General features: G+C 54.7%; 1 protein-coding gene across 1 annotated transcript in view; it reads left to right on the forward strand.

The window, feature by feature from the left end:
- ELL (elongation factor for RNA polymerase II) overlaps positions 1-14,709 on the forward strand; it is a 73,423-nt gene that overhangs the window by 36,209 nt on the left and 22,505 nt on the right. Inside the window, exon 2 of the mRNA XM_040629012.1 lies at positions 8,733-8,780. Coding sequence (XP_040484946.1) covers positions 8,733-8,780 — 48 coding nt within the window. The remainder of the gene's footprint in view (positions 1-8,732; positions 8,781-14,709) is intronic.

Raw genomic sequence — 14,709 nt, forward strand, 5'->3', positions numbered from 1 at the left:
CAGACTCCTCTTTTTGGTCCATTTTCCACAGGCACTTCTGTGTTATGGGGGTCAGGCCGTGTAGATTGCAGGGAGCGTGTTTCCTGGGGCAGAGTTGACACTGAGCCCAACAGGCACTTGACGACTGGGAGGGGTGAAGTTCAGTGCTGCTTCTCACGCAGGGCCCGTGGCGCATGTCCTGGGGCTCTGTCCAGGTCAGGCCAGTCCTCACTTGTCCTGCCTCTGCCGGCTCTGTCCCTCTTCCCCAGATGATGTGCAGACTCCGTGCCTGTCTCTCTCACTGGCCTGCCCCGTGTCCATTCTGTGTGTGTGGGAGGTCCGGCGCATGTACACTTTTTATTTTAAACCTTTCACGTGGGAATGTTAATGTGGAGATGACAGAGATAACCGTCGGCCCTGTGCCGTCACCCAGCCTTGCCCTCCGTGAGGGCCTGGCCCTTCTCGTCGCAGCTCTTCCCGTGCCCTCCCCCTTCTGTTTGTTTAGTTTTGTCGGAGCATGTGTAAAACAATCCCAGGTATCTTTTCATGTCATCCTTGGCTTTTTCAATGACCGAGGGGACTGTTAACAGATACGGACTGTGTTTTTCAGACACATCACGCGTCTCTGTGAGAGCACCTGAGGCGCAGGCCCTGGCACCCTTGCAGGCAGTCTCCGCTGGGTCTTCACGTGGCTGGGCCCATGCAGAGCCACATGTGATGTGCATGTCAAGTCTGGTAATTTATAGCACTCCATCCTTCTGCCTTTTGTGCCATCCATCTGTTGAAGAAACCAGGTCATTTGTCCCGTGGAATGTCCCACGTTATGGCCTACATTCTGCTCTGACGATTGCTTTCCCCTTTGTTTCCCTCATGGCAGCAGTTAGCTCAGGGCTTCTCTGCCTTGGCACTGCTGACACTGGGGGCTAGATCACTCTGGGGGGGTTTTGTGGGCCCAACATCCCAGGCCTCCTTGCACCCGTTTCCAGGAGTGCCGTCCTCCCCAGCTGAGTATGTCTCTGGACATCGCCAGTGTCCCCGGGGGCAGGATCACCCAGTTGAGAACACCGAGTGTAACTCAGTGCCTTACCCAGTGTGCTTCCTGGACCTGGAGGTGGATTTTGTAAGCTGTGTCCTGTGGCTTCACCCAGGAAGTGCTCTTCGTGGGGAGCTATACCGGGATTCTGGCCAGGGTGAGGTTCCAACTCGCCCTCTCCCAGTCCCAGCATAAAGGGGTCTTGAGCAGCTCTCCTGCCTCCTTCCATGGGGCTGCCTGTTCCCCTGCTCTGCTTGCTCCCTGTGTCTTCCTACCCACATCATCTTCATGATACCTGTGGGAGCTGCTTGGGGCCAGAAGACTGCAGGGTGTTCTGTGGTGATGCCTCCTCACTGGCCACCCCCACCAGGCCTCCTGACTCAGCCTGGACTCTTTTTTTTTTTTTTTTTTAAGATTTTATTTATTTATTTGACAGAGATAGAGACAGCCAGCGGGAGAGGGAACACAAGCAGGGGGAGTGGGAGAGGAAGAAGCAGGCTCATAGCGGAGGAGCCTGATGTGGGGCTCGATCCCATAACGCCGGGATCACACCCTGAGCCGAAGGCAGACGCTTAACCGCTGTGCCACCCATGCGCCCCTCAGCCTGGGCTCTTGGCTGAAGCACAGCACCAACAGTGACACTTGTCCCAGTGAACTCTGATTTCAAACCCTGCACACGCCCAATAGGAGATGGCGTTCTGCTACGCAGGGTCCTGGTAGGGCCAGTGGGAGGGACGGCCCTCCATGCCTGCTGCAGTCACTGCAGTCACTGGGCTGCCTGGCCCCTGGGGAGGATGTGACCTCTGAGCCTGTGGTGGGAGCGACGTGACCCCTCAAGAGGGTCTGCAGGAACTAGAGGCATCATGTGTAACTTGGCCAGCCTGAAGCGCAGCCCACACAGGCACTGAGCGTGACACATACAGACAGGTAGGACCGTGTCCCAGAGACTGTTCTAGGAAGTTACATGACCTGGTGACTTGCTAATCATAGTCTGGGAAATAATGCAAAAGCTCCCGAGGCAACAGGGAAATGGGCAGCTCCCCAGCTAGTCTGTTGGACCCTCCTGGCCTTGACATGTTCTCTGTCTTTTGCCTTCTGTCCTGCTGAGGAGGCAAGGTAATAGGTGACAAGGCTCCCCTAACAAATGACATGTCCCTGGTCCCATGAGCTGTTGTCCCCTGCAGGGAACAGCCAGCCAGAAGGCAGTGGTCGGCCGTGTTAGCACGGTGAGCCCATGCATTGCCAGGCGGGTGCAGAGAGGGAGCGCTGGTCCCGCTGCAAAGGCATCGCTGACAAGGGCTGTGGCTGCTCGCTCCACAGACACTGTTGGTGCCTCGCCTTGGTGGGGGGTCCAAGAGCCCAGGAGGAAGGCCTGCACCCGCCACACGGCCGCTGACTTCCATTTGCAGCATGCCTTCTGACCCAGGGCCGCTGTCCCGCTGCTCCCTCTGCAGCCCCTGCTGCTCCGCAGTGCCACACCAGCCTCCGTGCCCCCCCACCCCCGTTCAGGTCTGCTCTCTTGCCCTGTGCACCGTACCCCTCCCTTAATCCTTCCATGTGCGGCCATGGCCACGGGGTGGGGTGGCCTGTGTCCAGTTGTCCTGCCCTGCCTGCCATGCTCTGTGAGGCACGGCCTGGGACCGGAGGGACTCAGTGCATAAAGGGGTAAGTGGTCCAGCCACGCTAGAGGTGCACGGCCGGCATGTCCAGCAGGCAAATGTGCAGAGTCTGGCTGCTGCACTCCCCCAGGGCCATGGCTCAGGGAGGTCGGGGTTAGCTTGGCACTGGGAGAATGCAGCCCTCCAGTTAGCCTCGTGCATCAGGTCATATGGTGTCAGGACCCTGGGATAGTTTGCTTCTATCTCCGCACCCCCACGCACCCCAGTCCTTGTGCCTCACTGCCACCCTTTCAAGGCTACACTTCCAAATCCTTACTTGAATGGTCACTGATTTTCTATAGAAATGTAACCACGAGACAGTCTTCCATGTTCATACACACATTCCCTGTGCCCCCGTGCTCTTCATCCTGTATGCAGATCCGCATGTCCATCTGGTGTCACTCTTCCTTCTTCTGAGGGACTTCTGGAACCTTCCTTGCAGTGCAGATCTGCAGAGATGATCTCAGCCTTTGTCTGCCTGAACAAGTTTTTGTTTCACCTTCTCTTTCACTGGATAAGGAACTCTAGGGGCATTCATTGTTCTTCCCTCAGTATTTTTTTTTTTTTAAAGATTTTATTTATTTATTTGACAGAGATAGAGACAGCCAGCAAGGGAGGGAACACAAGCAGGGGGAGTGGGAGAGGAAGAAGCAGGCTCATAGCGGAGGAGCCTGATGTGGGGCTCGATCCCATAACGCCAGGATCACGCCCTGAGCCGAAGGCAGACGCTTAACCGCTGTGCCACCCAGGCGCCCCCTTCCCTCAGTATTTTACAGATGTCCTTCCACGGTCTTCCAGGCTTGTTTCTGATACTTGGCCTTGTGAGTCTTATCTTTGCTCCTTGGTTCGTAGCATGTCAGTCATCAGTCATACTGATTTGCTTGTGGTGTACTGTGACATGGTTCTTTGTTTTCCTGCTGGAGCTTCTTGGATCTATGGAATTATTGTGTTCCTCACATTTGGGCCATTATTTCCTCGGATTCCATGCTCTTGGGATTCCAGTTATGCATATGTTGGAACTCTTGGTACCATCATCCCACAGTTCACCAAGGCTGTGTTCATTTTCCTGTAGACTTTTTTCTGTGTATGATTCATTTTGGATAGTTTCTGGTAGTTTGTCATCAGGTTTATAACCTTTTCTTCCACATTGTCTAATATTAATCCCACCTCGTGAGTTTTTCTTTCCAGAGATTTCATTTCTCAGCTCCAGAAGTTCCATGTGGCTCTCTTCTCATACCTCATATTTCTCTTCTCACCAGTCAAGTTTCTTTTAAGCCCTTGAACATTTTTCAAATGTTGTTCTAAAGCGAAGCCCTTGTCTGTCAGTTCCATTGTCTCTATCCTTTGTGAGTCTGTTTTCATTGGCTGAATTTTCTCCCGGGTTTGGGGGGAGCAGTCACATTTTCCTATAGCTTCACATGTCTGGAGGTTTTTGGTTTTGGATACTGAGTGTTGTAAATTCCATGGGGTCGTGTGCTGGATTTCGTTGTCTTTCTGGAAGTGTGTTGGTTCTGGCGCTGGCTGCTGGCAGGCAGTTTGGTTGGTGGTGGATCAGCTGATCCTGCGGAAGCTTGTTTCTGAAAGTTTTTAGTAAAGGCAACTGAGTGAAGCCTTTACTTGGCTAGTTTCGCTCCACTGCCAAGTGGGGTAGAGCGAGGACTCCCCTGGACTGACAACACATATGGCATCTCCTAGGCCACTTCCTCTGGCTTGGGGCCCTGCCTTGGGGAGTGGCCCCAAGCCTTCAAGTGGAGCAGCTCAGAGCCCTGTGCGGGCTCTGGGAGAGGCCCTGCCCGGCCCCCTCTTCCACGGGCCTCTGCCCACACATCCAGCCCCTTCAGCCTCCCCAGCCCAAGATCTGGAAAGTTTCTTGAGGCAGTGAGCTGGGCAGTCAGAGGCTGCCACAGGGGCCCATGGCATTTGGGGTTCTCCCTCAGCCTGTCTGCCCCACCCTGAACCTGACTCAGAGGGAAGGTTAAGAATTGGTGAATTACGCAGCCAGCTTTATTCCAGTAGGTTCTTGGAGTTGACAGGCTTGATGTGTTTTGAGTCATTCAAATTAAATATATTTGCTTTACAGTAAATAGCTGAGAACTTTTGTTCAGAAAAATAAAAACCTTACTTTGATCTAAAAACGGATTTCCATTGCAAGTAGCAACCCCCTCCCCCCAACAAAACAGTGTGTGCCAAAGGCCACTTTAGTGGATGGTGGAGACACACAGTGGTTTCAGTACATTTTAGAAGTCTTAGAGATTTCTCTTTTCTTAAACCTTCTTGTAACAATCTTAATTTTGTTATGCTTCAATGAAATGTTTCCGGGCCTCTGAGCGGGGAGTTTGTGGCAGGTGCAGCGGTCACATGCCAGCGTACAGGACACCGCAAATCAGATCCCTGCAGCCCTTGGAGAGGCGGCCCAGCTGGCGCCTGTGGTTCCTCCGAAATCTTAAGGTGGGGGGGGGTGTTGCACAGGGGCAAGCAGGTGCCCCATGTGGAAGAGTCTGCACAAAAGGTCGAGTTAGTCTGCCTTGGGGTGGAGGAGCGTATGGGCAAGAGCTACAGCTGACTCAGGCATCCTCATTAACCCAGATTACCAAGGGTGGGCCCTGCTGGGCCCGTAAATGTGGCTATGACTGACCGGCTGTCCACTGTTGGGTGGCGTGGCCTGAGTGCCGTTAGAATACACCTTGTCATCCAGTGAGTGTGAGGGCACTGAGGGCTGCTTCTCCCTTTGTTCTAATGTCTTACCAGGTGGGGCCCTTTTCCCCCTGCCTGCACAGGGCTGGCAGAATGTAGTTGGGTCTGGTCCTGGTGACTGTTTTTGTTAGTGGCTATAGACGGGGCCTGCGGGGAGTCACCCAGGTATGTATGTGGATTGCTCTGCTGTTGACAAGAAGGGCCTGGTTCTCCTGCTGGAGGGAGGAGGCACCATGAGAACCAGGGGCCTGGTTCTGTGATGATAGCCAGGCTGCATGGGGACATGTACTTGGCATTGTTGAGAAAGTCTGGGTTTTTAGGCCTCGCTGCCAGCTTCTTCAATGGGTAAAGTCACCGCCGTTGGGAAATGAGTCTTCTCAGGAAAGGAGTCTTCTAGATAACTTGCTTGACAGCTACCAAACCAGTTAGATGCTTCACTAAATGGCCCACAGGGAGCATGTGGTCCAGGGAGAGGGTGGCCCACCACACCAGCTGGTGTGGGTGCTGGTTGTTGTCATCCAGGCTCTGAGGGGGCTGCCCTGGTGGAATTCCTTCTGGGGAAATGCGCCCTTTTGGGTTCCTCCCCATTATTGCTCTACAACCAGACTTGCATCATCACCATTGTCATGTCCCCGGTCCCCCAAGCCCCTGGAGCACACAGGCCTTGCCCTGTGTTAATAGGAGACACACATGGCAATAGTTAGCCCCAGGCTGGCTCCTCCACGGGGGTCTGGGCTAACAGACCTGGAGGTGCAAGAAGCAAGCCCCAGCTGCTTTCTGCCACTGTGGCGTCCCATGTGTCTGCTCTGGGCCTTGTTCCTGCTGTTCCTTCCGCCAGGAGCGGCCTGCCTTCCTGTCTTTGATGATCAGGTGAGGTCCGTAGAGAGTTCCAGAGGACTGTTTTGCCTTAGCATTGCCTTTGCTGTGGTGTTCTTGTGTCTTCTGCTGTTTCCTTCCATCTACCCTATATCCTGCCCTGGAAATGGTTAACAGACTGGAATATCTACCCTGGGTGTTCAGGAGTCCTCTCTGTTCAGGTGATGTTGCTCAAAGCCCAGGAGTCTTCAGAGAAAGACCCTCTGTGAGCCTGAGGGCAGGTCACGCTGTCATGGAGGTGTGTTGATGGCCCATGGAACTTACCCATTTTAGGTGTAGAGTCTGTGAGTGTTCATACACCACCCTAGACGTTGCCTCTGGAAGCCTGCAGCCACTGCCTGCTCCCACCCGTGGCCCAGGCACTCACTGATCTGCTTTCTGTCTCTTTAGTTTTGCCTTTCCTGAAAATTTATATGAACAGAATCAAACAATGCAGGATGTCCTATGTTGAGGTACTTTTACTTAGCCAGTGGCTTTGAGGTTTGTCCGTGTTGTGTCCATGAGGAATTTGTTCCCTTTTCTTTCTGGCTAGTATTCTGTTGTTATTTAGTCCACCAATTGATGGACGTCTGGGTTGTTGCTGCCTTTTGGATACTAAGAGTGATTCTGCTGTGCACATTTTTATATACGTTTTTGTGTAGACCTATATTTTCATTTCTCTTGGGTCTGTCCCTTGGAGTGGGAAATGCTGGGTCATACGGTAACTGTGTTTAACCTTTTTAGAAACTACCAGATCATTTTCCACAGTGGCTTTGCTGTGTGTGCTCCCACCAGTGTGTTGGGTATTGTCCTTTTCGTTTTAGCCATCCTGATAGATGCATGGTATCTCCCTGCGAAACCTGGACTTCACTGACGGCTGCTGGCTTCTCATGTGCTCATTGGCCACCTGCAGGTTTTCTTTTTGGTCTCTATCTTTAACCCAATTCCAAGCAAAGCCCTCTTAAATGTTGTGTCTCCAAGGGCCGAGCCAGCCCGGGGACCCCGCAGGCGCTGTGTTTCTCATTCTCTGAGTGTCAGCCCAGGGGTGGGTGGGTCAGTTTGTGGCTTATAGGATGGGTCAGCTGGTCCTGCTCCTGCTTCGGGGAAAGCCTGGCCCCTGTCTTCAGAGCACGATGACCCTCCGAAGCAGGGGCTGGTTTTCAGTGCTGGAGCGGGGCAAGGGACTGGAGGATATCCCGTGTTTGACAGGCTGGCAGTGAGAGGTGATGTGCTTTGGAAGTGTAGGGTAGTTTCTAGAGGGTCAGATCCTATGGGGGTAAGTGCTAGTGCTTGGTGTGATCTCTCAGGACATTTGGAAATTCTGCCCCAAGGTCACTGACAAACTGCTCCAGATGACAGAGTCCTTGAGATTTGGCAAAAGAGAAGGCTCTTGGTAAACAAAGTGTGTGTGTTGGTGCGGGGGGGCGGATATATGTGCGGCTTGTGTGGTCCCAGTTGGCTGAGCCATGTCTGCCTCATACAACCACAGCCCTCAGCCCAGCAGCTAATGGACCCATGTACACCGAGAGGCCAACCTGCCCGTTGGTTGGTTCTTCCTGTGATTCTGGAGAGCTGCTTCACCCACCCAGGGCCTGCGGTGGACCTGATGGTTTGGGTGGGGAGCAGACAGGTAGTCACTCCAGACACCCGGTGTCTGGGAGTGTAGGGGCCAGCTGGGAGGGCCTCCTCTCACTATGGGTGGGGGTGTGGCTGGGGCGCAGGCCCAAGGGGCAGGCTCGGGTGGAGATGGGAGAGCCCAGCCATCTGGAGGAGGCTGGGGAGGACAGTGGGCACAGAAGTGAGGAGGGTTTGGGGGCTGAGGGAAGGGGCCATGGTGACAAACCAGGACCACACTGTGGGGTGATATGTGCTGTACAGAAGGTGGGTGCTCGGGGCCCAAGATGGGTGAGAAAGAGAGGTGCGACCCTCCATCTGGATCCATGTTCTTTCTAAAATTCTGACAGAAGGCTGATCTCTGAATAGCTGAAGCTTAAAGTATTTTGAGTTTTTAAGTGTATTTTTTCTTGTGACATTTGGAAATTCCGCCACCCGAAGCTCAGTGACAAACTGCTCTGAAGCTGTGACGTGGGAGCTGAGCAGGCCTTGGGCCCTGTCGTGGCAGGGTGTGTGGTTGGGGTTGGCGGGGGGCATCACCTCATCACCCTACCTTCTGGCCAGCGGTGCTCATCCATTGTAATTCGCTTCTGAGGGGTGTCTCCGAAGCAGGGCGGTCTGGGCTGATGTTGATTTGGGTGGAACAGTGAAGGGCTGCCCATTGCCTGTGTCTCTGCTCTTACCTCTTATATACTTGGCCCCCATGCCATTCAGGAACTCCTGCTGATCCTTGAAAATCCTGCTCCAGTGACCTTTCCTGTAATTTTCAGACATGTGTGTGTTTTCTCTCACCTCTCCTGAAAACACTGTCCTTAGCCTACTCTTTCTATAACTGGGAAGTGAGTCTCTGGATTTCGAAATATAGTTATTGACATTTTTCCATTTTTGCTTTTTTGCAGGAGTCTGTTTCACTGAGACCGTCAATCCGATTTCAAGGAAGTCAAGGGGTGAGTCTTTTTTGTCATAAGGATATCTGAAATTGTGACAGTGTGCTCTCTGGCCTGTCATGGTGTGCTGGGCACAGAAGCAGGCTGGCGGCAGCATTTTGGTCACATCCACCTGTGTGTCAGGCCAGGCGCTATGCCGAGCTAAGGTCTGCCAGCTTGGTCCCATGGCCAGGGCCAAACCAAGAGGCTCTCTGGGGGCGAATGCAGCTTTTCTGTCCAGCGGTCCCTCAGAGTTTCCCCTTCCTTCCTGTAGCCAATGCATAGCTGACTCCCAGGCCCCCAAGTCTCTGTTCTGATCTGATCTATGCGCTGATTCAAAACTGAGGTATCCTAGGCCAAGGAGGCCTGGAGCTATGGCCTCCCCAGGAGCTGGTTTGTTGGTGCACCTGGGACCATGGGTGTCTGATTTTAGTTCTGGGCTGCCGATGGGGGGAGGGGGTTGTTATAGAAACGTGTTTATTTCTGAAATGTATCCATTTCATTCTAAATGACCATCTTACAGAAAAATTGGAGAATAAAAAAAAAAAGGATGAGTTGTTCTCAGTCCTTGCCCCCCAAGGCTTGGGGGACCCCCCTGTGTCCCTCATTCACCAAACATACTTTGGAACATTTCAGTTTTTTTCCCTGGTCTTTATTGCAAGTCTTTTTTATTTATTTATTTTTAATCTGAAGTGTCGCCACAAGTGTCTGAGTCAGTTTCCACCTGACAGCTGGCTGGCTGCCTCCTTTTGGGGGAGGTCTGTGGGTTTCAGCCCTGCCAGTGTGCTCTGGAGAGACAGGGCCTCTAGAAGATCCACGAGTCTGTGTGTGCAGATGCAAAGATACCAAGAAATCCATTGCAAGGCATTGGCTCCCGCAGTTGTGGGGCTGGTGAGGCCGAAGTCCGTCCATGCGGCAGGCAGGAATGGGCACTGTGGTCCACAGACGAACTTCTTTGTCTTCAGGGAAACCTCAGTTTCTCTCTCAAGGCCTTCAGCTGATTGGATGAGGCCCACTCAGATCACTGAGGGTCATTTTCTTAAAGTCAGCTGGTCGTGGATGTCACCACATCTGTGGAATACCTCCACCCAGATAAGTGTTCATGGCGTCACTTGGGGCTGAGGCCTGGCCAGGTGCACATGTGAACTGAACTGACCATCATACCAAGACCTGTGAAGGTCAGCAAGACCCCCTGAAAGGCCCCAGAGTCCCTGCTCCCCCAGTGCCTCCTCTGGGACATCTGCACCTCTGTCAGGCCCCTTCAGAGTCTTGTGGCAGCCTTCCCTTTATCCTCCCTGGGACATTTCCCCAAGAGCAGAGGTCAGTGTTGGGGGCAGGTCTCCCTGGGCTTGGTGCCAAACTGGCCTCATGGCGCCCTCTGGTGGCCAGTGGTCATTCTGTGCCCTCAGCAGTCAGGGAAAGAAGAGGAAGTGGATCCACGGAAAGGGCCACTGAGTGTGGCTTATCTAGTGAGCAGCATTTTCTGGTCATGAAGACACCACATGACCCCTCACATAAGCCAGAGAAGCACCACAAGGTTCTCCTGGGCTGTGCCTTGTGTTGCCCAAATTTATGTGCAAAGCCTGAGAGCCATATCCATTCAACATAGGGGTCCTATCACTGTAAATTTAGAATCATGCTGTACCCGCTCTTCCTTCTCTCTGGATTTTCTCGTGTGTAACAGAGTTTCTAGAAGGTTCTGAGGGTACAGAGGCTCTGTGCCACAGCTCTGGTCAAGCCAGACCCATGATTCTCCACTAGGAGGCTATTCCCTATGTGAGCCCATGTGAGGGCTGGAGGGCGCCAAGCGGCGAAGAGGAGTGCTATTCTTTCCCTGCTTGCTGTGAAGGGTCAGGCACTAGGTCTACCCTCTTTGTCCTCTGGACCTTGTCTTCCTCCTCCTGGGCATTGATGGGATGCCTCCCCTCTCCCCTGCCAGTTGTGAGGGGCCTGGTCTGGTGCTAGGCACAGAGCAGGCCACATCTGCTTCGTCACCCTGCTGCCGGAGGAGGCAGGGCACCTGGGCCCTCCCCTCCCACTTCTCCTGGTCGCTCAGTTACTTGTGCATAGCTGAAGTTGGAGATGAAGCCAGTGGGGTAGGCTGGACAGAGCGAGGAGCAGGCAGTCAGTGGGATGGGGCTGGGCAGGCTCATTCAGTGTTCATGGTGCATGGGCTGAGTCCATGTTTGGCTCCTTGTAAGAGGGTGATAAGGACCCTCTTTCCCAGAGGCCCATGAAGCTGACAGACTGAAGATTGAGACCCCATCTGTAGGCTCCTGAGCTCAGGGACCTTGGCCAGTTGTTTTCACCATCCTTCAGCCTCCTCGCCCAGGAGATGGGCTCTCTGCCTCAGGGGTTGTATGTGTGCCTTAATGGGGCCTTAGGAGAACCAGTGTCCTCCTTGCAGCCCAGAACAAGCTCACCTTGGTGTGCTGGTGTCCCCCTTGGTGTGCACAGCCAGCGTCGGGCTTCAGCATTGAGCACCGCCTGGGGTGGGAGTCCCATCTGGCCCGGCAACCTCCCTGCCTGTGTCTGCAAGCACCGTGAGAGCCCGGCCTGCCCAAGGAGGTTGTGGTGTGCAGCTGGGCCCCGGCGCTGGCTGGTTCCTTGGAGTGACTAACGGCATTTGCCAGGGTGCCCGGAGAGCCCGGCCCACCTGTTGCATGCTGGGCCTCTAGGGTGTGATGTGCCAGAGCAGATGTTCATCTTTGTTTCGTTTGCCATGTACATGTTTGTGTTTGCATTCTCTGCCTTCTCTCGGACACTGAGCTGGCTGACCTGGGCCCCTCTGCTGTCCGGGGGTCACTTCTAAGTCATTAACCTGAAAAGTCAGCCTCCAGAGGGGAAGAGAAACCCCCACCTGGCCAGCCCCGCCCTGAAACTCTTCAGCTGATGAAAAAAGAGAAGTAGGGTTGGTATCCAGGGCAGTTAAGGGTCTCGGAGTTTCCCTGTGCTGTGGCAGGAGCCTGAACTGCACTTTCCAGAATGCGGTTTGTCCGCTCTGGTCAGAGGCGTCTGACCAGTTCTGTGTGTGTCTAGGAGCCGTCTCTGTGGCAGCAGTTAAGGGCGCGCACAAGGTTGAGCCCCCCGCTGCTTGTTGCTGCATTGTTTGTAACAGGGACAATTTGGAAATGGTCTAAAAACTTTCTAATGATGGGGGGTTTCGAAGTTGGGAGCCAGCTGTGTGCCAGGGTTGAACAGAGTGCGGGGGCTGTGCGCTCCCTCTCCTGAGCTTCCTGGGCGAGTGAGAGCCTGAGAGCAGCTCTTGGAATGCAGGCAGGCGCTTACAGTGCACGCTGGGGTTGGGGTTGAGGGAGTGCCCCTGGGCGGAAGAGGATGCTCTGCGCTTGGAAGTCAAGTTCGGCAATGGTAGTTCTGTTTACCCAGAATATGTTTTATTCTGAAGCTTCCTCGGGAAGTGAGAGTAACTAAGAAAACAAGTGTCGCCTGAAAACTCTGGCCAGAGAGCAGACCCTGGTCAGTTGGTGTTTGGCTTCCCGGACGTGCCTGTTGACCTCGTTCTTAGCTGAATGGAATAGCAAGTGCTTTCGCTCACCAGTTTTTACCCCCAGGAATTGCTGTGTCTTCCCAGCCCCCACCTACAGTGAACACGGGGCCCTGCAGAGCGGGGCGGCGGGGGGGGGGAGGCAGGCCCCGCTCCGGACAGATTTCAAAGGGAAGGGCACTGGCAGGAATCTGTGCCCCTCACAGGCTCAGAGGTGCTCGGGACCGCCCAGGAAGGACACACCTGTTCGCTGCTCCAGGTCGGTGCACACAGATGCTCGGTTAGGTTAGAGTGACCTACCCCACAGTCAGGGCTGACCTCAGACGCACCCAAACCTGCGTGCTCAGGCCAGCTCAGGGCCACATGGTGGCCCCCGTGGGGCAGCTGAGACTTGGTCCAGAAGGCATATGCTCTGGCTGAGCAGGGCTGAGTTTCGGGCCACGTCCTGGAACATGTGTCAGACTCTTCGCTGACCCAGAGAAAGCCACGCGTTCCTGGGCTGTTCGTGCCCAGCTGGCTGATTTCCCTGCCTGGTTCCCAGTGACTGCTAACCAACAACCAGGGTCATTAGGGAGCGGCGAAGCAGCCTCTTGACCAGAGGATTCCACAGGCCGTGGTAGTGCTGGGGAGGAGCTGGGACCGAGGGAACGGGACACACCAGGCTCCCGGCAAACCTCCCTTCTGCTTCCCTCCCTCCCCCACTCGGGTGCTCCCTGCTTTGTCCCGAGGATACCGGAGACCTCTGTGTGCGTCCTTCCCTGTCACGAGTGGCATGTATGTTCTCCTGTGCATCAGGTTCAAGCCCTGGGTTCCTCACCATCCTGGGGCTCCAGTGGCTACACAGACCCTTACTTCTGGGCTCTGCACTGGGACCCCCCACTTCCAGAATGAATTTTGAAAGTGGGCATATGCGCCTGTGTGGAAAAGGTTTAGATGGGGTAAAAGGGTCACAGTGAAGAGTCCCCCGTAGCCCCCACCCAGAGAGAAGCACAGTCACTTTGGGACTCAGACCTGACCTCCTTCCCTCCTCTCAGGGGTGACAGCCCAGTGAGGACCATTGTCCTCGAGGCAGCCACTGTCCTCTGAGCAGACTGAGGTGGAACATGCCGCCTGGGGGAGGGGAGGGGGCACAGCTCCACCTGAGGCAGGATGGGATGAGGGAGAGGGTCAAGGAGGGGGTGGAGAAAGAGCGCCCCCTACAGCAGCAGGTGTCAGGCTCCACTGGAAGCTGCTTTCTACTTGCTGACTTCCTGGCACGTGAGCTTCCTGCTGCATTCTGGGCTGCCGTGTCCGTGTGTGTCTTTGGCTGCATCTCCTGCAGCGGCCCTCAGCAGCCTGAGCCTTGGCATCTGGGCGGCGTGTTTCCAGCTACTTCTATGATGGAGAACAAAAGTCACATCCAAGAAGGGATGAGCGGACAGCACAGGGTGGCCAGAGGTGTTGGAAAGGAGATGTTGTGTGCAGGCAGGACAGGGCTCAACTGCCATGCCTGGGAGCCACTCGGAGCCAGGTTGGCTCCACTGTGCACATCCGGGCCCCTCCTTGGGGCAGGGACTGACCGTATGCTCGGCAGCTCACTCAGTGTCTGGGGGCCAACTCTAGGCCAGGTGCACATGCAGGTTCCCTATGGGTCCATGCACTACCCTGAGGGGTGGCGCAGGGAGGCCATGAATCCAGGTCAAGAGCAGCGTCCGTCCTTGTGACCTGAGCCACTGTGTCCTCAGTCCTTCAGTCCTCAGGCTGAACTGCCCTTATTTATCCGTGACAGCGGGGCAGGGGTGGACTTCAGCTAGGCCATGTTCCATCCGGTGCTGATGAGGGGTGTTGGTGTGCTCATCTCATTGGAGAGGAAACAGGGCTTGGGCGTACTGAGGTGGTTTGGCAGCCTGGGGATGAGACTGGAATGTGGCTTGCGCATCCCCTTAACCTCCACTTACCACTTGTGCCCCCCTTGTGTGTCTCCCAGCTGTGATGAGCTCCTGCACTCAAAACCCAGGGATTACTTTATGAGGGGTTACCACTGGTGACGGAGGGTTCTAGAGGCCCACCCTGCACCCCCAATATGGGCCAGCAACCAGAGCATGGGGTCTTCCTACCAGCTTCCTCCATAGCTCCTGGGACCTCTACCTAGGGAAGGTTGGTCTGGAATCCGGCAGTGGCCTCTGGGCATGAGGCTGTCTTACCTGCACTGAGCCCTGCACCTTGGCTGGGACCATGGCTGTCTGTCTGTCTGCCAGCCAGGCTGTCCATTCCTTCTGCAGAGGCACTGCCTAAAGTCAGGGTTACATTAACCAAGACATTCATCCTGTGTCACATGTAGCCGTGTCATGGTTTGTTGGGGCTGAGTGCTGCCCATCCATGAGCCCCTCAGGGCCTGCGCCTGCCTTGTTCTGAGCTACAGGGCAATGAGTGGAGTCTGTATCCCACAGGGGAGCAAGGGTCGGA

Source organism: Ursus maritimus, unplaced genomic scaffold, assembly GCF_017311325.1.
Source record: "Ursus maritimus isolate PB19 unplaced genomic scaffold, ASM1731132v1 scaffold_14, whole genome shotgun sequence".
Taxonomy (NCBI): domain Eukaryota; kingdom Metazoa; phylum Chordata; class Mammalia; order Carnivora; family Ursidae; genus Ursus; species Ursus maritimus.